At 36.9% G+C, this 25,576-nt stretch overlaps 1 protein-coding gene across 24 annotated transcripts in view; it reads right to left on the bottom strand.

Annotated features, from left to right (window-relative positions):
- Window positions 1-25,576, bottom strand: part of NRXN1 (neurexin 1) — a 1,020,679-nt gene that overhangs the window by 101,373 nt on the left and 893,730 nt on the right. For 15 of the 24 annotated variants that reach the window (XM_031466987.2, XM_064494491.1, XM_064494493.1 and 12 more), the window contains 2 exons: window positions 23,894-23,983; window positions 22,189-22,508 (listed from right to left, as the gene is read on the bottom strand). In XM_031466987.2, the coding sequence (XP_031322847.1) occupies window positions 22,189-22,508; window positions 23,894-23,983 (410 nt within the window). The remainder of the gene's footprint in view (window positions 1-22,188; window positions 22,509-23,893; window positions 23,984-25,576) is intronic. The other 9 variants (XM_064494496.1, XM_064494497.1, XM_064494498.1 and 6 more) reach the window with 1 other exon arrangement.

The raw sequence follows: 25,576 nt of genomic DNA, 5'->3' as shown, positions 1-25,576 counted from the left end.
GGGACTTGTGATGGATCTTTGAAGTAGGAACAGTTTGGGGGCACTGAGTCCTTAATTTGTGGGATCTGACTCTAAATCCAGGTAGATAATGTCAGAACGGACTTGAATTGTAGGACACCCAGCTGGTTCAGTGTGGGGAAAAATCCACACATTCGGTGGCCGGAAGTATTGAGAATAGAGTGGTGAGTAGAAGAATTAAAAAGAGTTTTTTCCTTTCAAAGACCTAACCCTCAACATAACTGTATTTGTAGACAGAATCTTAAAGAGGTAATTAAGGTAAAACAAAGTCAATATGGTGGGGCCCTAATCCAGTAAGATCAGTGACTTTACAAGAGGAAGAGGAAAGAGATCTCTCTTTCTCTCTATACATACACGCCAAGGAAAGATGTTGTGAGCACCCAGTGAGAAGGTGGGAGCCTATGATTCACGCAAAGAGGCATCAGAATGAAATCCATCTTCCAGCACCTTAATCTTGGACTTCTCAGCCTCCAGAACCATGAGAAATAAACTCCTACAATTAAGCCACCCAGTCTGTGGTATTTGTTACAGCAGCCCGAGCTGACTAAGACAGCGGAAGACACACTGGGTTCTATATTTAGTTTGCAGAGATTCAAGTGCAGGATCTATCACTTAGCTGTGGGACTCGGGGGAATTTCTTAGCCCTACCCTTAATAAGTCACAGGACTCCTTCTGAACGGAGCTTACAGGAATAACTCCTTCAAAATATTATTGTGAAGTTTAAATGAGAAAATGCATACAAATACTTGGTACCATGCCATAAATGCTCCAAAGACATACATGCAATCTAGCATTTAACCAGTCTGGGTAACTGCACCAAGAGTGTGGGAAAGATAAAAGAGGCTATAGGATTTGGGGAAAGAAAGAGGGTCCCGTCGCTGGGAAGAGTTAAAGAATGACCAAGACAGTCAGAGTTTCTTTCAGCTTGACTTCCCTCAGCAAGAAACCCTCCTAATTATAGGCCCTGACTTCCCTTTTCATAGAGCATTTACTTTAGAAAAACATAATTACATCTTCTTGCTCTGCCTCTTTTAAAATGTATATAAATCTCCTTAAAAGCCTCTTGCCAGTTTTATGACCTAGGGAATGTCTTTCTCAAGGGCCCAGGAGCCATCTCTTTAAAAGATGATTATCAAGAAAAAGAGCATCCCTAACTCCCAGTCTTTATGGGAGGATAGAAGCCTATCTCAGGGGAACATCCCCTTCCAGGTTGTAAAACTGTCTCCTGTCGTGAAGTAACAAGAAAGTCTACTGTCCCTTTGAGTAAGGCCAAATAGCAAACACAGGTGACCTCTGATCCTCTACCTCAGCTCTTTAAAGCTGGTCAGCTCTTTGATCCAGTGGAGCTGAATTCAGTCTCTCTCCCGCATATTGCAACAGTCATGAATAAAATCTTCCTGCTTGGTTGTTAAACTCTGGTACGATATTTTACTTTGATGGGAAACATTCACAGATAACATAAAACTTGAGATATGCTGTACAGTGTAGCTCAGATACTGGTTTGACAATGTATATAGCTTAGAATAAAAAAACTGCATACACTTTATTAGTTAGCACTAACTAGCCACAGTATGTCTCAATGCTTTACTGAGGATTACCGCTGAGAATTTTTATCAAGTATTTCAACAGTTACTTGGAGAGCACCTACTAAGTGTCTTTTTAAATATCAAAAGCCTGCACTGACACTAGAAACTCTACAGCACAGAAGTCTTGTACATATTTCTAGGAAATTGATCACACGGTTAATTCTTCGCGTTTGAGTGGTGGGGAGGGAGAGAAAGGAGTTCCTGGCTCATAATTTGAAAACCACCTACAGTGAGACTGTTTTCTTAGGAACTCTTTTAGGATGTAGCATATAGACCAATATGTAAAGCATATCTTTTCTACTAAACAAATGTAAAGTTACATAAATCTAATATCCAAATGACTCTTAGGCAGCTATTAATGCTCATCTGTATGACTAATGTGGAAAGTTTCGTTAATCTGTGCAAGAAAACCAAATTCTTAGATGTAATCCTAGGCTCAAATGCAGGTTACATTTTTGTACTATTAATCTTAATGTACTTTTAAAGAATTTAACATATTTTTAAATAAGCACAATGAATCACAAATGGAACCCAAAGGGATATCCAAAATGACTATTTCTCTAAATTATTCTGCTTATTACTAGTAGGAAGTTTTTCTTTTCTTTCTCTACCCATATCCATCTTAATTAGAATGCAGAATTTATCAGTATAAATTAGTAAAAATTTAATTTCCTTAGCCAGATTTTGAGTTACTTTTTTAGTATAAAGTACAGTCACTTAGACACCCAGAAAATACAGAACTTAGAAATCTTTTAACTCAATGAGGACAGAAAGAGTGAACAAAAATCACTTTGCCAATTCTGTTGTCAGCTTGCTCCTCTATATACCAAATTGTGTACTTAGAAAATACCAATGCACAAGGAAGAGCGATGCAATCTGCCTCATCCAAATGCATCATATAAAATGACCAAGTGCTGTTAAGTGCTAGAAATGTGTCTCAAAAGACTCTCCATGTCTGCATCATTTTGGGGTTGTTTGGAAGTTCAACCCTTTTAGTAAGAAGTACTGAAAGATAAATCTAGTTTCCAGCCTTTAATTCACCACTTACAGAAGAGACATTTTTATTGCAGAACATGTCTCCTTGTCTTGCTAGCTCTTAATGAATGTCTCTGTCCTTCCTTAGCAGTGTACTAATTCTAACAAAATGAAAGACACAATTGCCCCCTACCCAATTCTAAAAAGAGTAAATATATCATTCATTGTAACAGATAAAATGTGTTAAAAAGAATTCAATATGGAGCTTAAAAAGAGAGCCAATAAGAAACAATATCTACCATTCAATCTGAAAATTCCTTTTGGAGAATAATAAAAATGATAGATACACTATTTCATTGTGACTAGCCAGCCATTGTTATTAGGGAGGATATGATTTCTACATATGCTGAAAGTCTGATGAAATGTGCTTGAGAGAAATAACACCTTTGTTCATTTGTAATAAATATACTCTTGTTCATTTTCTACATAAATTAGGAAAATTAAGATTTTCTTTGGTTCTTTTGAAGGATGGGAAATTTGACCTGAAACTTTATCAGAAGATAATTAAGGTTAAATGAGATCATAAGGGTGGGGCCCTAACCCAATACGATTAATGACTTTACAAGAAGGGGAAGATAAAGAGATCTCTCTTTTTCTCCAGGTACATGTACCTAAAAAAAAGACCACATGAAGACAATGAGAAGGCAGCCATCTATAAGCCAGGAAGAGACCTCTTGCCAGAAAACAAATCAGCAGGAACCTTGATTTTGGACTTTCCAACCTCTAGAACCATGAAAAAATAAATGTCTGCAGTTTAGGCCACTTAGTCTGTGGCATTTTGTTATAGCAGCTACAGCAAACTAATACAGAACGGAAATCAAAATTTTTTACTGAAATTTTATTATAATCATCTTTATAGAAAGGCTGAATTCTTTCCAATCTGACATATTTTTACTTTCCTGTAAAGGCATTAGTCACTATAGTACTGCCCTTTAGCAGATTTAACTTTAAAATGACTTCAGTCTTTTCTAACTGGATTCTGTGGATCAAATTCAGAGAATCTTGAAAGCACTCAAATTGCAGGCAAACTGTACTGTGCATATATTGTTTCCTATTAACAAAGAACTAAGGGCCAAATGAATTCAAGCTGGCATAGACACTGAGTAGAGCTGCCAGGGGGGTTCTATGACATCATGGTTGAGGTTGTCACAGTTGGAATGAGTGGTTCAGTGACAGTTATCATCTAATTACTATTGGATAGTTTAAATAAAATTTGTCAGTTATTAAGCCTGTCCAAGAAGGCCTTTCATGTGGTTGTTTTTTATGAAGTCATTACCTAGTTTCCTTTTCTAATATTCTTTTCTAAAGCATCTACTGTTATCAAGTAGATGATATAATTTGTTTACGCATTTCCTTCATTTTTTTTCTACTCACTACAATCTAAGGATCATGAGGGCAGAGTTTATACTTCATTGTGTTAGCTGCTGCTTCTACACTGCCTAGAATGGTGTCTTTCACTAAATGTTTCACACACGTTTAGTTGGTAAATGAATGAAATAATGCTAATATTTGAATGTGGTTATGTGCATTGTTCATACTCACATAGGTCTGTGCCTTAATTATTTCCATCATATTCCCTTTCCTTTCTGAAAATATATTTTCTGTGTTGGTTTATCTGAATATTGCTATTCTAAAATCCATTTGGATAATTTATATATAGTCTTATTAGACTGTGAGTAGATTTTAGTAGAAATGACTGGCCTACATTAGAATGTAATTCAAAACTTCAATTTATTATTTTAAGTTGAAAATAAAAGCTTGGTTCTATATGCCTTAAATAGAATTGAAGTCATATGGCTTTCTTCTATTTCATTCTTCCACTCCATCACACAACAATGAGGATATGTGATGCTAAAATGAGAACATTTTATTGACTGCACATCTCAGGAAGGAATAAAAGCCAGTGCAGCTTGGTTATTTGCAATAAGAGAGGCTACACATGGGGAAGTTAAACCAAAAGTTTGCATAATTTCCAAAACATATATATATATATATATATATATATTTTTTTTTTTTTTTAGCTTTGTGAGATTTTCCCCTGGTATCTGCATTTGAGTATCAGTGTTTCTGCTCTTCTAAGAGTTCATACCACTTGAACCAAGATTTCATATTATTTTATTCAATTCAGGCTGCCATAACAAAGTACCGTAATCCAGATGAGTCATAAACAATGGGCATTTATTTCCTACCGTTCAGGAGGCTAGAAGTCTCAGACCAGAGGAGTTGCGTTCTGGTGAGGACCTCCTTCTGTGTTTCAAACTGTTGACTTCTTATAGTATTATCCTCACAGAGAGGAGAGCTGAGAGAGGAAGCAAGTTCTCTCTTACATGGGCAGGAGCCTCATTCATGAGGGCCCCACCCTCATGACCTCATCTGATCCTAATTACCTTCCAAAGGCTCCACCTCCTAACGCCATCACTCGGAGGGTAAGTTTCAGCATGTGAATTTCGGGGGAACATAAACATTCACTCCCTAGGGCATGTTTCCTAATTCCAGCTACCTGGATTTTCCTTCTCACACCGAGTAGAGTTCCACTCTCTTCACCCACTTACTCAAAGGGGGAATGTTCTTTTCTGTTTCTTAAAATGTTTTTAGATTGAGAAATAAAGCATGCTGTTAGTTTCTGCCTCATGTTTAAGCAGATTTTATAGGCATGTCAAGATGAATTAGAAGCAGAATTCTAGAGATACATTGCAATTCAGATAATATTCCTATCCTCAGAGGGGAAAAACAGTGACTTTAAGGTTTTTGACATCTTTTTAGCCTAATGCTTGAATGAGAAAAACTGAGTAAAAAAAAAAGAATATTATGGCAATAACAAAGCATATAATTAGAGAAAAATAATGTCATATATAAAGTTGAGGAAAATGTGAAGGTATGTGGGTTTATGTGTAAAGGAGACATAAAACAGCGACAATGGCAAGCTTATTTAACCAGGAACACAAAAGGTATATCTATACCTTTATATTTATACCTGTATCCATATCTATACCCTGCATCTCCAAACAGATTCATGTACTTTGTACTAGAGTGGTCTCTGAGTAAAGTGATCTTTGACCATCAAAGTTCACTGATGAATACCTCTAGGGAGGAAGGGGAGAAAGCTAACTGCAGGACTTAAACAGCACCTGCTGTCAGCTGAACAGATGAGCTGTTCTGATACTGCATGTGCCCAGGAAGACATGAATAAGGCCACCTAACACACTAGGAGGCTGCCTTCAGAGGAGAGAGGGTAGAATTGAAATAGCCAGTATTAGAAATGCTAACCCAAATTTTTCAGATTTGGACAAATCTCTGTACACATTTGTTTATCATCATTTGACTTTCTGCTATTAAAAAATGTATGTGACAACATGATTTTATCACTTGGTGGACTGGAGCACAATTGTTCATACAGGTCATACTCCCTAAGTTATGATCAATTACAAACACGGCCACAATTCTTATAATTCCTCTCCTTGAATCTGGGCTTCATCAGTGCAACAGAAACAATGTTATGCATGCTCCCAGCCTGGGCTCAAGGGTTTTGCACAGTTCTAGTCTCACTCAAGGAAGTCTGTGATTTAGCTGGCTTTCTGTAGCATAAGACACACGTGCAACACAGGTAAGCTGTCGCGAGTGAGCCATCTTGGATCAACCAGTCTCTGGCCAACCCGGCCGCTGACCATCAATATGTGAACTAGGCCAGCTGAGATCAGCCAAACTGGGCTGAGACTAGATACCACCCAGGTGAGCCCAGTCCAAACTGCAGGGTCATAGAATCCTGAGCTACATAAATGGTTGCTGTTTTTAGTGACTAAGTTTTGGGGCTCTTTTCAACACAGCACAAACTAACTTATACACAAGGTAAGTGGAGAACTTTAATAAAAGAGTAGAACAAAATTTATTTTAATTCAGCTTAATTAAATAAATAGAATATTTTTCTTTAATTAGAGAGGAACAGTTAACTTTAAATGATAAACAAAAAAATAGGTAATGATAACTATACAAGGCTATTAAATGTCATATATGGTTAAGTTTGAATGTAAAATGTTTCTCTCCTTTGCTTTTTATTTATGTTAGTCTCTGCATTTCTTTTTAGCAAAGCAAGGAGTGATTTTGCTCTAATTACCACCGAAATTAATTGACAAATGTTTTTTGAAATCAAAGTAAAAAAATCTGGACCGTAGGCATAACAAAAATCCTCTTCTCCTCCAACACTACTCTAAAATTTCTCTAATATTTCTGTTCCTTACTCTCTGGAACAAATTGAAATTGGATACCAAGACAAAACTGTTCCTGGCTTTTCATTTTTGGCTTTTCTTCATTGATGAATAGCGCATTATGTAGTCAGAAATATAAGGCCATTTCTTTCCAAAATTTCATTAAAGATAAGATATTAGAGCGAATGAAGGGTATTTGGCTGGCTTATCACATTATCTACTTCCGACCATCAAAAATGAATGACAATAAAATAATGCAAAAGAACTCAGGCCTTATCAACCACAGAGTCATTTAGAATTTTGGTGATTGCTCTTTGAGTCCAAATGATTATTGCTAAATTCTGTCACACTGGGAAGATTAAAAGATTCTTTGGAGTTGTATAAATGCAAAAGCACAAACACCCAAGCAAGTAGAAACTGCTTCAGAAAGTTAAGCTAGTAGGGGGAGGGGGAAGAGCAGGAGGCTCAGAATTCAGAAGCGATAAGAACATTCTGTTGTGTTCCTCATATTTCAGGATCTGCTAAAATTTGAAAACTTGACTAACTGTGGGTATAGAGAAGACTTCTCATCTGTGTTTTGAATGTGAAAAGAAGTTACTTGAAAAGCAAAAGGTATTCTTTTCTGCACAGTAACTAAATGCAGTATCAAAACATTTAATTTCTTCTAGGAATGGTAGCAATCCCAATGCCCTGTTCAAGTTGGGGGAGAATACTAATATTTTTGCATCTCTCCCTCCTGAGGCCTCACTAAAATAAAAGCTAGAAGAATAAAAGTGGTCTGTAAAGCCTATCACTGAAGAGAAAAAGAATGCAGTCTGCAAAATAAAGAGATTTCCAAACACTAGTGGAAGATGAGAAGTGGATGAAAAAGGGTTGATGAGTGAGATAAGTCACACAAGGCACAGCTTGGAATACAGTTCGGAGAGATACAGGGGAAAAAAAGGCAGTGGCAGCCAACCTGGAGAAGATCTGGAAGGAGATGAGCAGAAAATGTACATAAAAGTCCTATCAGTTGGCATCCCCCTTACTCTTTGACATTGCAAAGGGCTCTAAGATGGTCCCCAGAGATTCTCAGGTCCTGGCATTCATGCCCTTGTGTGATTTACTCCCCTTTGGTATGGTTGGGCTAGACTAACTGTAGCCACGATGGAATGTCACTTCCAAGATTAGGTCATGAAAAGTCTGTGGCTCCCATCCTAAGTGAGCCACACCTCCTCCAACCTCTACCCTCCACGCCTCTCTCTCTGAGATCACTTGCCCTGGGGGAGCTGAGCTGCCAGCATTCATAAAGCAGCCCTGTGCCCACATATGAGACCACAAGGCCTGCCAACAGCCACAAAAGTAAACTGGAAAGTGAATTTCCACCCTCCAGTCAAACCTTCAAATGAGACTGCAGGCTTGGTCAACAGCCTTGACTCCAGCTTCATGAGAGACCTGGAGCCAAAGACAGTCAGCTAAGCTTTACCCAGATTCACCTAACCCACAAAACTTGTTAGAGAAAATAAATGCTTGTCCATTTAAGCTGCTACATTGTAGGATAACTTGCTACATAGGAATAGATAGTTAATATAACTGCCTAAAATATAAAACAGAGAAGCTTTCCTACCCCAAAGCAAAAACAAAGTAACAAATGAAAATCAAGATAGTTCTTTTCTTAAAGCCAAGAAATTGTCCAAGGAAAGGTAAGGCCTGTAAATGCTCTCTTCATTCTGGCATTAGGACATCTGCTCCATGTTTCCAAGGAAAAGTCCACCAGTCTACAGACTCTGATCACTCTCAACCTGAACAGGGTCTCCTGTTACACTCTAGGAAAACCAGTACAGACTGGTGCTCAGGACAGAAAGCACAGAGAGGAAATTACTGGGGTCGGGAAAGGAAAAATTTGATAGAAACGAGAGTGGTGGGGAATTTAAAGTGATAATACAATGAAGGCATGGAAAGCAATGTAAGAAGAAAAGATGCCGAGGAACTCCTGGAAGGAAAAAGTATGGAAGACAAGTAGAGTCCAAACAGGAAGCCAAAGAAATGCTCTGACTGTAAGCAACTGATAGGATGGAAGGGAATGCATTCGACCTTGATTCTGAGAAAATTCTCCTCTGAGCAATCCAGGTCATATAATACTGGACCCATAAGAAAATAACTGAAACTGGCATTGGACAATGTTTACACAGTAATGGTCATCTTAATGTGCTTGATTATTTCTCCACTTCATACTCCTCACAGATAAAATATGGCAGATTTGGTTGTGGTTGTCAAACATTATGTTCCAGTTAACATCTCTGGAAATATAAAGAGATGGTGAGATCTGGGGATGCTCAAAACACAGGCAGGTACCATATCTTTATCTAACTAATATGGATACTCAAGAGATACTGTTGAGAATTAATGAAATAAGAAATAGCAATGTAAATATACTGTTTAAAGTGACAAAAAAAAAAAACTACTCTACATAAAAAATTCAGAGGAGAAGAAGACGAGGAAAATGAGGGGATTAAAGCTAGGAATTAATCTTCAGTTTTCATTCTGGAGACTGCACAAATATATAAAAGGGATAAATAAATGCAAGTGTAAGCATATTATTTAGAGAGATGGAACTCACCATCAAAAGAATTATGAAAAGATACCATCCCTGGGGAATAAGACTGGGGTGGAGGGGGGTTGGATGGGGGGTTGCTGCTCTTTACATACATCACCTTCTAAATCATATTGACTTATTTTTCATGTGCATGTCTTATCTTAATGAAAATAAGGTAACAATTATTCCCACTTGTTTTGCATACATACAACAAAACATCAAAGTAAATTTTACCAGCATCCTGCTATTAGCCTGAGAACTGGTGAAAAAGAGCAGGTTATAATTAATGTTATTACTTGCAATTTGAGGTACCACCCATTTAAATATATTGTATTTTCAAATAACCCACACAGCAAGAATAAATTCCTTTCACATTCCCTAGGCTTTGTCTAGATTTGTCCGTCATCAGGAATTCACTCCACTCCCCAAACTTCATTTAAGTCTTCGTGTCCAATTAGTGTTATGCCAGCATGTCCCTCTAATCTCTTCTTTTAATTCTCTAGTTCCTTGTACTCGGTTCTCATTTTAAATTGCCAATGAAAATAATCACAGCTTTTGCATGCTTAAACTCAGAAATGACTATCTTTTTAAAACATTAAACACTTTCCCCAGTTCTATCTGTTTTCCCGCAATAGTCAACACCTAAATATCGAGCCTTCGGCAAGCTTTTCCTGAAGTCTTGTCAAGAGTCTTTGGTGCAAGATAGGTCTGTACTGAGCCTCATATTATGACGCTTCCTCATTGCTCTTCTAGATAGTTTCACTTGTTTATTCAGCTCGTTGAAATCAGCTATAGAGATATTAAAAAAAAAATCAGACAAGCTATCTGAAAATGTGAGTTCCTGACTCTTCAAAATGGTCCCAACTCCTAAGGGCAATTCTGAAGCGAATGTTAGCAATTTGACTGTTGGAGAGGTCAGCTTCTAGTGCAGACAATAGGGGGTGCTTCGCTGTAGATAATTTAAAAACAATAATAAGTCTTGCTCAAAGTCAGCCTGCTGTTTTAATTTTGCAGTGCATCAGCAATTCTAAACCATACCGGTGACAAATGATTCCTCCGAAGAGGGGAGCGTTAGCACTGCCCCTCCCCCAACGAGGTAAACCAGCATGACCCAAAAGTGATGGGACTCAGCTAAACCTCCGGAGAAGTATGTAACACCCATTGTCATCTGTAACCTGTCGGTCACAGTGATGCTGCTTCATGCCCTTGTCCTTTCCGCCTTAGGGACAGCTACTGGAGCTTCCTTCCTGAACTTACAGTAATGTCGGTAACACAGACTGAAATGAGAGCTTACTTCCTGCACATCACATTCACATCTTTCTCTTAAATGAGAACACATGTAATTAAAAACCACAGCAACCACCTCTGTCTTAAAACTGTGTCTCTACTCTGCATATGAAGGGAATTCATTATTTTATTCTCTTCTTACATGTACCACCTTTATTCTCTGCAAATATTGATCAGTCCAGGAAAATTCAAGGCGAGGCAACACGCAGTATTTATGTCAGCATTGGGAGATGTACTCTGTGTGTTCATAATTATGCAGAAACTGTTTGCTAAGTGTCCGCTTTGCACCAAGCACCTCAGGTGCTGAGCAAGCACAGGTTAACGCAGCCCATAGGTCTTGACTTTCGTGGACTTGTCCACAGGAAAACTGAAGTAAAGGCGATGGGCCCTGATAGATAAATAACTATCTATGTATCTGCTGATCTAAATGTCTATTTATCTGTTCTTCCAAAGTGCTCTGAAAACAAGAAATGCATTCTTCTTAGGGTTGTTTGGAAAAGCTTCAAGTGAAACGCAAGGTCTAAAATCACCCCATACCATTAACATGAGCAAAGCTGTAGAACTACAAATGTGGAGACAGTTACTATTGATAAGATCACAGGTGCAGCTGCAGCACAGGAAAGAAGAAGGAAACAGGAACATCACTGGCAGAAGGGGCAGCATTGCAAAGACTGAAAATGGAAAGTTGCATTTTGTCCACTATTGCTCGCATACCAATGATAAATGTCAGAGTAGGTGCTTTACGCATGCTTTTTTTTTATGAATCAAATTTCCAAATAATGTGGAATGCAAACTCCCACTGACAAGATTATAGAAGACAATGAGGCAAGTAAATAAAACACAAATAACTTCAGTCTCAAAGGTAATTAAACCTCTACGTAAAACTACAATGAAAACTGTTACTTTGGAACGTGGAAAGCCAACAGTTCATAACAGAATCAGTGAGCCATCTGGCTGCCCTGTGATGTCTCTTTTTCCACCCTGTTATTATAGGCTGCCACGTTGACTCTGTCTGGAATTATTACTAACGGCCAGTTAATGCCGTGCATGGAGAAGTTAGATACAGGAAATTCACCACAAAATGTGAAACGATCTTGATGAATCCTTTTCACTTCTGCAATATGAGCATTAGAATCAGAGAACCTCCCTTTAGTGAAATGTGAATATTTTCTATGGAAAGAAATTGATATTCCCTTTGGATCCATGGACACAAGCCCTTATACTGTAACTTCGATGTGCACACAATCTTTTGATACATATTCGGGGATAGTTACTGTAGAGGTAAGCTGAGAGGTGTAGAAAATATGAAAACAAGTTTCTCTCAGGTGTTCCAGGGCCGAAGTTTTCCTGCTGAATTTTTAATGCTGGGTTACATTTAGTGAAGACCTCGTAAGAGCTGGCTTAACAGGGTGCAGCAGACAGAAGCTCATGTGGCTAGCCTGTGACAGATCTTGGGGAATCTATAGTCAAATCTATTTGTTACCCAGCCCTTGGGTAGTGTTGAGCAAATTCAGGCCCATTTTCCTTATTTGAGATTTGGGTCATCATGCCTCATGTAGCCTCTTATGCCTACAACAGGGTCTAACACATGAAAGGAAGAAGAAGAAGAAGGAGAAGGGGGAGGGGGAGGGGGAGGGAGAGGGAGAGGGAGAGGGAGAGGGAGAGGGAGAGGGAGAAGGAGAAGGAGAAGGAGAAGGAGAAGGAGAAGGAGAAGGAGAAGGAGAAGGAGAAGAAGAAGAAGAAGAAGAAGAAGAAGAAGAAGAAGAAGAAGAAGAAGAAGAAGAAGAAGAAGAAAAATGAACAGGGAGAAGGAAAAAGAGTGGTGGCAGAAAGGACACCAAGGAAGGAAAAAATGACCACCTAGTGGGTGCCAGATGCTATGCTAAGCGGTTTGTCTGTGCAAGTTTAGCTGATACTCCCAAATAATCTGTCATCATGATAAACATGATTTTTTCTTAAATGGAGGCACTGAACCCAGGACCTCGTATATGCTAAGCATGCACTCTAACACCACACTATTTCCCTCCCCACCACGATGAACATTATTTTAAAGTTCCTATTATTATTGGCTCATATTTTACTCTACACACTAGTCCAACATTGAGTTTACACATGTACCAAACAGTATTCAGGCTTCACCAATAGCACAGTATTTATTCCAGGTAAAGATATAGATGATTCAGCTCCCCCACATGCTTCTCAGGGGGTCTCCAGATCCCTCTTGACTAGGGAAATCCTCAAAGAGGACAAAGGGGGCTGGTGCCACCACCGACCCTAGCAAACCTAGAGGCTAGATGACAACATTTATTTTAGAAGAAGCTTTCCACACAATGTGGCTAATTCCAGAAACAGGGTACTGTCTAGCACACTGCCAACACTCAGGACATAAGAAATAATACAAGCGTGTTGCTTCAATATGCTTGTTATTAAAAAAAAAAAGACTAAAAATATCTTCCTTCCTCTCAATTTGCTTCAGAGTTTCAGTTGCATCGATGATGCTGTTAATAACAGACTGGACATCTGTGATGTACACAAAAAGCTTTGCTGTTGTTGACTTAGGGCACTTTATAACTTATGTATGGATTCATTAATCATCTACACATCTTGAGAAATGGTTGGTTCTTATTATGCAACTCTGTATCTCTAAGTACGTCACCTCCACATCCTCAAGAATACAGCACCTGGCAAAGTGCGTTTTATATGTTACGTGCTCAAAATATATTTGCTAATTCATAATTTTAAATAAATGTATTGTGGATTTGCAGGATATACCACAGTCGAAAATAAATAATAGATAAATAAAAATATACACTGCTATGTTATTTTGTTTTGATTATCATTTCCTATGCTAACTGCAGAAACTATTGGTTACCGCTGGTGTTGTTTGCCTGCTTGAGATCTTATATAAAGAGCACAGTGATGATGAGAAGACAGTGAAAGCTGTCTGGTAAGTGCTGTTTAAAGGCAGATGAATTAGCTAAACCTTCCCTCGCGGTTCCAACCTAATGATGTTAATATATGATTCTTGTTGGGGAATTTTGCAGTGGTGCCAACAGCTAAGAAAACCTAATATGGGCACTCAATACAAATTTAAGAAATTATCATAGAGATTTAAATTTAATCTTGACTTACTATTTTAGTAAACAAAGCTTACTGTTTTACATCTATCAAGAAAGGAAAACAAATACACTGTTAACACACATGCATAAACACTCATATACACACAGTTACCTTTTTTTCCAGATGACTTGTCCTCCCCTCCCCCTCCTCAGAGAAAATAATTACTACGTGTTGAAGAGGAATAAGTCAGTAATACTAACATATCCAAGTATTTGAAAATATTATGGTACAAATAATTCTTTGTACTGATCAAAACAAAGACAAGAAAACAAGGTTATAGTCTCGCTACTTAGGCTTTAACTAAATAAATAAAAAGATATTCCTTTGTCCTACAACTGAGAATAGGAATATCAGAGAGGGTGTCAACCTCACCAGTTCTTTCTGAGAAAATACCTGCTGAAGTGACTGCCACATATTAATCAGGCAAAGAGTCGAGTCATCCTATTTCTCCCATGCTAATAAACGTGATATCAAAAGAAATTATATCAAGAATTATAAACCCAATTTAGTGTAACTCACAGCTGGAAGTACTTGATGTTTTTTCATACCCAAGTTGAAAAAGGAGTATATCATGAATTTTTAAGCTCCTTAATCAAGATGTGTTATCGAGGACAGATACAGAATTCATATTTGCAATATTTAGTACCATATTGTGAATAAGCTTCTGTCTGAGAACAGCCAGGAAACAGGTATAGGACATTTTTGGACTGCTCAGTCAACGGTAATTTGAGATTGTGGTGATGGTGGTGGCGGGAGGTTGAGTAAAACAGTGCAGGATCTGGGAATCGGCAGACAGGTCTTCATTACGCCGTGGATTTAGTATCTGTGGCCCTCTCCCACTAAATGCCAACGACAGCCCTCTCCTGGAATCATTTCCAGCCCCCCACACCTTCCCACGCACTTGTTCTTGGGGAGCGGTGCTGCCTCCCTGTGGAGAACACATTCAGTAGCGAATTCAGCTCAGTAGATGCCACACAATTGACACTTTGATTTAGAAACATCAGTTCAGAGCTATTTTTTCAAGGACAGAGAAAATATCTTTAAAGGTAGGAAAGATGCTTTAATTTATACATCACACCTGAGAAGTGCTTTTCAAACATAACTATCATCTGTATAATGGTTACATCCTGTGTCACGCACTTTTTAATTTCTATATGTTTTAGGCTGAACCACATGAAATGTTCTCTCTCTCTCTTTTTGGTAATAAAAATGATCAAATAGCAGTGATTGTATAGAGTCCACACACTGTATTGACTCATTTAATTCTCACAGTAAGCTTATGAAACCATAATCCCTATTTCATAGGTGGGGGACGGAGGTACGAGAGGGTAAGTAATCTGCCTCGGCACAAAGCCAGTATGTGGGGAAGGCAAGGCTGAAGCTGAAGTAGGCATTCAGGCTCCCGGAGTCTGTGCCTGGACACACCTGACACCTGGGTGGAGATCACACTGAGCTAGTTAAGAATATGAGAAGGCAGGAAGTGATGAGAGTCTGAACAGACGCCATAGTTAAGGGTAGCCGATCATCTTCAAGTACTCTGAAAAGCAGCTGGCCGCGTAGCCTTGGGGAAGTTACTTAGTTTCTCTGAGCCTCAATCTTCCCATGTGTAGGATAAGACTAATACCAAGCTGTACTTTCTGATCTTCATTCCTTCCTCGCACCGTATATGCCCTCAAATTTGATGACTTTTCTGACTTAGTTAACAAGACAGTCATTTGGTGTCTTGTGTCCTTAGGCCCACAGAGGGCAGGGCATGCGCAGTTCACTCACCCTGTTCTGAGCTCTCCATTCTGTTCCTGCGCAGCCTTCAGGCCAGAGCCTACTCCCCTTCACCTGGCCAGGCGCCTGGGGCGAGGTGCCACCTCACTGTGACTTTAAGTGGGGATAGGGGGAGGCAGCGTTGGTAACGACTGGGGTTTCCTTCACAGGTGGCATGATCCGGATTCTATACTGATGAGTCTGGAACCTGGGGCACCCAAGTGTTTCTCATCTGGGACTTCTCTGCCAGCACTTCTCTTGCCAGAACTACCAAGACCTGAGAGATGGGGTTTCCTCTGGGAAGAGCCAACTCAGCAGCGGAGCCTGAGGCCTGATTCAGCCATTCTTCCAGCCACCCCTGATGCTCAGCGCATCGCAGCCCATGCTCTCCCTGCCCCTCCATCTGGATACACACATTTTGCTTTCATACACCTGAAGCCACATAACACATCCTGTGGGATCCAACTGTGCCCTCTTTGCCTTCCTGGGAAACTTCACACTCCACCCACCTGGCCCCTGCCCAAAAGCGGCTCAAGTGAAAAAAAAAAAAAAAAAGAAAAGAAAAGAAGAAAAGATAAATCCTGGTGTCACCACTGGCACCATCCACACAGGGTACCATCCAATTAAATCTGGGAATATGTCTCAATTTTAATATGCCAATGCTCTTTTATAATTGATGCCATATCACTAATAATCTTTGCACATCTATTCAACAAAGATTCCCATTTTATGCCCCTTCCCAAAAGCAGCTCCTCTTCTCTGCTTTTTTTCCTATAGCACTTGACATGCCATGTATGCTGTTTTAATGTTTATTGTCTATCTTCCCTAACTAGAATGTGAGCTTTGTACAGGGAAGTCTAAGTTTATCAGTGCTTTATAGAACCTTGCCTAGCACCTTGCCTGGTATATAGTTAAGTCCTCAGTCCTATAGTTAAGTGGATGGATGGATGGATGGATGGATGTGTGAATGGATGGATATATCTGTCTAGAACTAGCCTTGTCCAAAGACATTTCAAAACCAAGGTTGCATATACCAACAGAGCACCATTTCATCAGTGGAAACTTCCAGACCCCAAAAGAAAATGCACTGAACACAATAATTTTCTTAAAATAAATTCTTAAAAAATATATATCCTAGCACTTTTGCTTACCAGCAGTTAAGGGTAAAAATACCTTCTAAATACATTTAAAATTACAATGAATCATACTTTTCTTACCTGGCACCATTAATTTCAGAATACCTTTGTGTATATATTTTAAAATCTACACCCAAGTATTTTTCTTTTCAATATGCACTAAAATTTGCAGTAAAAATGTAATTAAGTAAATTCAGCAGAATGATTGGACTAGGGAAAATAAAATTAATTATTCATGTCACAAGTATTTTAAAATGCAGAGTGGTTATCAGGAACAGACATAATTATGAGTAATGCAATTCATTTTTAATAATGAAGCCACAGCTAAGGTTAATTAATTTTTTAAGAAAAAAATAAAATTTTGTTCTTTGAAGTAACAAAATGTATTTTGTTAGTTTTACATATTCTTCATGGAAATATGTGCACACTCTGCTTACATTTTTCAAACAAATAGTATTAATTTTTTATGAGTATCTCCAAAGCGGCCAGGAAGCAATAGCAGTGTCCAACATATTCAAATGCTCTTTTCTTGCTTGAATACTAATCAGGATTCTTTTTGGGACATTCTATGGGAATCAAATGCCACTGGCTTCAGTAGGACATGGCATCTATGAGATGCACGTCCTGACAACCTACCAATATTTTAAAATCTTCAGTGGTTCCTTTTCTTGAGTAGGTTTGCTAACTCCACTCTGGAAAAAGCCTAACTAGAACCACTGAATTGCTCCAATACATTTCACTTATATTTACTGATTCTACCCCACAATTTAATTTCTTACTCAGAGTTGCAAACTCTAGTCACTCCAGTCAAAAACTGGAATCTCTCAAAGCCTTATTCTCACTCCTTTCTCAAGATTTTTGAAACGAGATGAAAAGAAGATGAAAAAGGCTACAGATACTTGAAACTAGGTAAGGATGCCAGTCAGTTTCTGTTCTGTGTGTAAAGAAAAGGATAGGGCTTCACTATTTATTATTCTTATGAAGCACAATTTTCTGGCAAAGGTAGATTTTATATATGCTGTAAGAAGTAGAGTGCAATGTATTTTAGACCAAAATGAGATGCTTTTGAGAGTCAAAAAAAGGATACTAATAACTACACTGGTACACCAGGTACACAGGAGGACTATACAGGCCAACTGAGATGCACGGCCACCCTGCGTGAAAGTCAAGGGTGAGACCTATGCTTTGTTAAATAGGCATCAGGAGACCCAGTCATCACTACAGTCAATGAATTTTTGAGCTGAATACAGGTCAAGAGATTCCTAGTTAAACTCACTTATTTTAGAGAAACAGCAAGCCCAAAGTGCAGCGAGGCTGACCAACCTGCCCAAGCTACACAAAAAGGTAGGTGGCTGGCTTGAAACTGGAAACCAGGTCTCCTAATGTACTGTGATCTGTCTCTTACACCATACTTTCTCCAAGCAAAAGACATCACTATGGATCCGTATTCTCTACAGGACGTATGTAACTTATAAAACATTCTTGAAGAAAAGAACCACAAAATCACAAAACTTGATACACCGCACAGGCTAGAAAAAATGTCACAATCTTGATCTTAAAAGAAACAATTCACTTTCTTTACAAATTGGCAACCAAAGGGAGTGAACAATGCCCTTTGCATGTTGACTTACTTTTACTCACTTATATAAATCTACATCTATGTTGCAAGACACTGCAAGATCATTTAGAAGAGGAGGGAACACTTTGCCATCAAAAATCCCCAGATGCTCTCAGCATCCTAAGGAATTTTATGCTGTGAATTATTCGCAAGTATTCACTTTCTGAGATTAGCCTTTTTTAGAATGAGCATGTCTTATGGAAACCCATAAGATGGGGTTTCTTATGGAACCCTTGAGATATGAAATGTAAGTAAAACAAATTTTTATCAACTTTATGTCATCCACATAAAAGTATCATTACTACTGTTATATTCACATTAAGAAAAGCCACTTGTGGGGAGGGTATAGCTCAGGGGTAGATTGTGTGCTTGGCATGCATGAGGTCCTGGGTTCAATCCCCAGTACCTCTGTTAAAATCAATCAATCAATCTGTCTATCTATCTACCTATCTAATTACCTCTATGCCAAAAAACAATAAAAAATTAAATTAAATTTTAAAAAAGCCAGTTAATCAGAAGGGTTGGTAAATCTCATATGTCGTATCTCATGACATAACTCATGTCTTTCTAATGTTAATATCAGTCTTTAAATTGATCATTACTCAGGGGAGAAAAACTTCTTTTCTTTTTTTCTTTTAAAGCATATTTACTTTTAAAGAGGAATGTAAACAGGATCTTATGGGATGAGGTTTTGTGCATACTCTTTTATATTCTTTGACTCTGGGAAAACTGAAAATGTATTTCCCCCCTACTACTTGCCCTGCAGGATGGCTGAACAAATCTCATCTCCTCTATCTGAAATGAATCCAATTTAATCCTGCTTGACCAAAAATCTGTTTCCATAGTTCTAAAACATGCAATCACCCTAAGGTACACTGCCATTGTAGCTTAAGTGGCTCTGTGTGATCGCTGAGGAAAATACACTTTGACTGAGAAAACAGTCTAGTATGGCTTTTGAAAAATAAAATGACCCTTCCTGCTACGCAATTTAGTAAGGCAGTTGATAGAAGCAGGCAGATACGGGGCCACTATGAATAGGGTTTAATGGAAGATGCCTCATCCAACCTGCAAAAATGGGTCAAAGGTTAGTCTTGGAATTAGCATTACAAATCACTTTCATATTTAAACTTCCAAGACTTTGACAACTCTAGTAAACATTTAAATTCTACATAAATCAGTAATCTCCTTGTAGTTGAAGGGCAAGTTAAAAATCAATTGTGAGGTGAAGAAAATTTACCACAAATTATTCTGTTACTCAAAAATGAGTAATTTACTTTCTTTCCTAGTAGTTCCCCCCCGGTACATGCACTTTTTATTACCTGTAATCACATAGCCTTATAAAAAAGAATTTTAAAAACTCTTAGTCCAACTTTAAAACACTGTTGCCACAATTGAATATTTGTAGCATAGTTATTAACCCAAATTATTTAATTGCTGTTATTGGCCTGTTAAAAATCTAAAGATTTAAAATGTCTATTTTTTAATAAACCTAGTAATCTTTTATTTAAGTCAATGCCTCCTCAAATGAACCTAGTAATCACCAACTGATTAGATCATTTACTTCTATAAACCGCTGCTGTCTTTAAACATGTTATAGCTTATAATAAAAGAGAGTCTCTTCATGGGCAATTAATGGGCAGTTTAACTGTTTTCCTTTAGTTAATATTATAAAATACATAAATTTTAATTTCTTCATTTTTAGATGTTTAACTTGCAAATGAAATAGCTATTTTACATGTTTCCTTAAAAAACATAATTTCTTAATACAAAGCAATTACTAATTAATAAAATGCATAAAAATAAGGCTGATAATTCTTTCCTTATTTAGGGATACACATGGTTTACCTAGGAACTTAAGCAACTGTAATTTCATTAATGACGAAACAAGGCTACTAAGAAAAATATCTGATTATTTTAAATTGTATTCACAGAACATTTCCAACTCTGAATGTCCCAGTGTCCTCTTTTGAATTATTTTACTTAAAGAAAACAATCTATCAGTTGCTTGTGTTTCATTTTTCCGGTATCAGATTTGCCTTAATAACCTGCTTATTTTTAAATAAACCATAAACCAATAACCAGAGCAACAAATCATTAGTGAAATATTAAAATGAATATCAAACAGAGCTGTTGGGCATGCATAAATCTGTCCAAAGTCACAAGTCTTTATCTAAGGGGCTAAGTGCGATTATCAACAATCATCTAAACCCAAACATGATAGAGAAAAATCAACGAAACGATTATACTCTAAGCACACATTCTTACTCAAATGTATATTTCATAAGGGTAGGGTTTTCTGTTTGTTGTTCCTAATTGTATCTCCAGTGCTTAAAAAAGTGCATGGCACGTGTTAGAGTGATCAATAAATATTTACTGATGGATACCCTGTGAGATAGCCAGCTCATTTTACTTTGTGGTCAAATGCAGATTAAAAAAAAAAAAAAGGAAGGGGAGAGAGAAGAAAGAAACAAAATGATGCATATAGGTGTATAATATGCAATATTATATTTATGAATTTACAAAATTTACAATTGTGTGGTCATCTCCCTTCCTCTAGGACATTCTTCTCTTCCTCTATTCTGTTCTTCCCACCCCTTCCTATTGGAAGTAAAAATCAGAATCTGTTTTCTTCTTTCTCTGGTAAACAAATGTTAATTAGTAGACAGGGAGCTGATCTGAACAGAATTCACATTCTTGTCCTCTTTCTAAATGTGACACTTGATCTGTTTCAAACATTTGAAATAAAAGTAATTTAAAAATAATTATTGTCATTCTTGGTTCTTTAAAATGTGGTTTTCTAGAAAAGTAAGAATCATATATTTGGAAAAACTTTATAAGGCATCTACTAGAAACACTAATTATTAAAAACAAAACTAAAGGAAACCATCAGTTTGGATCCAAGAAGAACACACAACTCTGAAAGCCTTAACAACAGAGTATATTCAAAGGCTATAAATGTCAACAGAGATCTAAGAGTATTTAACAGCATTTCAATAGCATTCTAAAAGCCTTTTTAAAACGTAAGCTCTAAGTTTTTTTTCTTCTTTTTCTTCATTGATATAACACCAATACCTAGACCAGTGCCTGATACATAGTAGACAACCAATAAGTATATCTTGATTGAATAAATATAGTTCCTAGTTGTATAAAGGTGACATTGAAAATGTCTGTCTTTCAAAAATGTTAGATGTAAGATTGAAAAATAAGCACACTGAAGTGAATTCTGGATGAGAGCAGTTAGCCACACATCATATAAAATATGTGGTCCAAGACATTTTTAAAGTATCATATTTTGAGTCTTTGTCCTCAGATAAACTAACACTGCTTTTTTCCATACACAGTAAAAGAGCAGACTTACTATTCACCATGAGAGATACTTGGCTACCAATTTAAAATTTTAAGACTTCAAAATACAACAGAAGTACTGTAGGCAATTCCTTTTTTAAGATTTTTAACCTTACTTTTATTTTATTTTAATGAAGTGCTGAGCTTGAACAAACAAGACCTTTCAAATACTTCATTAATCTACTTGTTCATTTAACCTAAAAACTGAAAACCCTGTGTAATTAGCACACAATCCTCTGAGCTTGGGTTGGACCAAGGTTATTGAATCAAAACTATCAGCGAGCCACGCACAAACCAACACAAAGCAGTTTATAAAAGTCCACAAACCTCAAACCAACAGCATATCCACATTTCATCTTCCAACTGAGTCCATTATATTAAGCAAGTCTCAATAGAGCCATCATGCCTGAGATCAGAAACAATACCATTCTAGAAAAGATACACATGCAGAAAAATCCACTTTCGTAATCACAAGTCCACGATGAAGAAAAGAAACCCGTGTACTCACCTGACTGACGGGTTCTTTTGTAGGGGGCTTTCCTCTTCTGGCTGTGCTAGTAGCCAGGGTCGTGGTGGTCTCCATAATTGACGTGGACATCTCTGACTGCATGGCAGTGGCTGTCGACTCAGTTGTCATAGAGGAAGGCACTTCACCAACCAGTCTCACATTTCCCACTATGGCGATGTTGGCATCATTTTCGGCTGCCATATTCAGAACTTTCAAGCCATTGTAGTAAAGCCCAGAGAGCTGCCCCTGGAAGGGCTGGCCCTGCTCTTTCCCGCCAATTATTATGGTTGCTTGGCTATTGAAGATTGTGAGCTGACGCCCTGTAAAAATAATATTACATACATGCAAAAATGTTGATTGTGAACTCTACATTCTACAAAGGATGATAAAACAGATCTTTCATGGGGTGGATAATGAGAGCAATAAACTATAAGAGAGGCATTTGACTCATAATTCATTGCTTATAAATGAGGTGTCCATGAAATGCACAATCATTGGCAAATACTTGTAAATTCTCAACTTATTTTAAATGTAGTGCTTTTGCTAAAAGACCAATCAAAGATATGTATTATAAATAAATTTTTAGTGGATCCCTTTCCCCTTTTACCTCAAGAGCTTATGCTATTAGTCTCTCAAGTCTAAACATTTAAATTAAAAAAAATGTGAGAAGTCTAACATTTCAAGTATTTGTCATTCTACAATTACCACTGACAGAAACTAAGCTATAGCAGCTGAAATCTGATTTTAAATTTATAGTAAAAATTTCATAGTGCACATAATGGCCACATGTATCTATATGCTCTTCTTTAGAAATGTTTATTTTCTGAAGGCAATAGTCCACTGTTATTTGAATTATTCTATTTTTCTGATAATTACACTGAAAAGAAACGCATAGTTTACGCTAAGCGTGTCAGAGACAAAAAAAAAATCAAAAAATATTTTTCTGATTGGCTTTCAGCAAGTCTGTTAAAACAAAATGAAAAAACAAAATAGCTTCAGATGTAAAAAGCGGCTTCAGGAATGATACACAAACCGATGGAGAGATTATGACACATTTCCATCAAATAGCAATCCTCAGCAACAGTACCAATATCATCAAATTGAGTATCCAGTTTTAGCAGATTGCCCTCTGCTCATAAAAAGCATGCACACGACTTTAAGTTCAGTTTTAATTAGGGCTTGTTCCCAAATGCTCTTAGAAGGTTGCAAACGTTAAAGGGACTTCATTTTGACTGGCAATCCATATTGCCCACTATTTAAGATGCCTAGAGTTTAAACCAAGAGTTTTTTGTTTTTGTTTTTGTTTTTTTGCTCAGGACCATAATAAAGATATCAGAACTACATATATTTTAGTTAATAATTTAGAGGCTGGAACATGTCATATAATCTATGAATGATTTATCATTTTGGGTTAATGCTTGCTTGTGAGTACCTTCATAGATTGAGTTAGTGGATTATATTTAACAGTCCCTTTAACCTTAAGTTAACAGGGTAAGATTATTAAACAGCTGGTACGTCTAAAAATGTATAGAAATTATTATACAAGGAATGCAAATATTGCTATCTACATTTTACTATTTTAAATTTGATTTTAATTTAGTTTTACGGAAAATTTATTTTTTATGTTTATTAGTGTTACAATGAAGTACTACTTGGTTATGTTCAAATTATTTTTTTATTTGAAGTTTTAATCAATGTTTTTTACCTTTGTCGAGTAGCCATTCATCAACTACTCGACCAAGTCGATATGGAATTCGCTGTCTAGCAATCGCCAGGCGCTCGTTATCATTGTTTCCTTTAAAGTTTAAAGAGACATTTCATTGGTTAAAATCTGTAAGGTCAAAGGTTAAAAGTTAATACTTAAAGCTTGAGCTATACAGTTGCCACATGATTTTTTGAAATTTGGAAATTTTAAAAAGTTCTACCTAGAACATTTCATGTCTCAGACTTGTCATTCATTCAATTTATTTTATTTTAGCAAACAAAATTATTCCTATGTTAATTGAAAATTAGAAATCTGCATTTGAGCTAGGTTATTAAAACTTATGTTATAGACAGACCCGAACAACCAATTTAAACAGCATATAATAGCTTTACCAAAAAAATGACCATTGATCTCAGGGTTTTGTCTTTTTTGGTGTTTCCTATTAACTAGTTAAACATGTTCAGGTGAAACAGGTTTAAGTTTTCAAAATACATTCAACCTCTTATTCCAGATTAGTAATTTATGAACACCAAACTTCATACCGTCTTTGGCACACTGAAGCATCTAAAATAGACCTAGTATACGTGATGTCCTATTCAGAAAAGAGAAATCCTTATTCATCTCATTTACGGAAACCACAAAGTCTGAATAGTTCTTGTATATTCCACACAAATTGGTTTATCAATCACTTGGACATCACAAGGGAACACATCTTGCATCATCCAAATATGTTATTATAGGAAAAGGCTTTGACAAAAGTGACTTTATTTGCGTGTCCTTCGGCTTCATTTAAAGCTTAACATATTGATGTGTATAACATTTGAAAAAAATTATATACTCAAATATTTGCTTTTCATTAGACTATTCTAAAGAAGGCATGAGAGCTTAAGGAACAAATATAAGCCACAAAGTGCGGTCCCTATTCATAGCACTAAATTAAGTGGAAGCCTTGATTCTTTGAACAAAGAGTTATCTGATAGAAACATAATTTAAATTGACCTTGAATAATGCTTGCAAATAGATGAGTGTTTTCTTGATCTATAAAGCACTCAGGAAGAATCCAGGATGCCATCTCAGTGCTCAACCGTGTATATTGCAAGAAGTTTTTCTAGTCTATGAAAATTAACATGTGATTTTGAGCTAAGACATTTTGGCAATAGGTCAGATAAGGACACAGAGGTGAAAGAAATGTACTGTCCACAAAAAAAAGACTAGAGCATTTTGCTAGGGAAGACAAAACATATAAATTTTTTCTCAGATTTAGGATAATTGGTAAGTGTTTTCTCACGCTAGCCTTATTACACACTATACTTACCACAAGAAACCCACCAGAATATTTGTCATGTACTTTTAGATAACTAGAAAAGAACTGTTACTTAGACTTCATCAACTTGACTTCTGAAGTTTTATATCACCGAAAATATTTCATATTATTAGTATCTAATTGAAATTGTAAATATCAAAGTGGAACCAAATATAAAGTTTAATAAAAACATTGATATGTATTTTTCTGTATTATGAAAGTATTAAAATGTTATAAAATAATATTTTATCCTGCGTGAATATATTTGGCAACTTTTAAAAAAGGATAAATTGCTTAATTTTCAAGCTTATCTTCATTTTCAAGAAGTGTGTACAATTTATGTTCTCTTTTTGTGTGCTTGTATACATGTATATTTGGAA

The sequence above is a fragment of the Camelus dromedarius genome, chromosome 15 (assembly GCF_036321535.1).
Source record: "Camelus dromedarius isolate mCamDro1 chromosome 15, mCamDro1.pat, whole genome shotgun sequence".
Classification (NCBI taxonomy): domain Eukaryota; kingdom Metazoa; phylum Chordata; class Mammalia; order Artiodactyla; family Camelidae; genus Camelus; species Camelus dromedarius.
The sequence above is the reverse complement of the archived record's forward strand: the minus strand, read 5'-3'. Positions and strand labels throughout refer to the sequence as shown.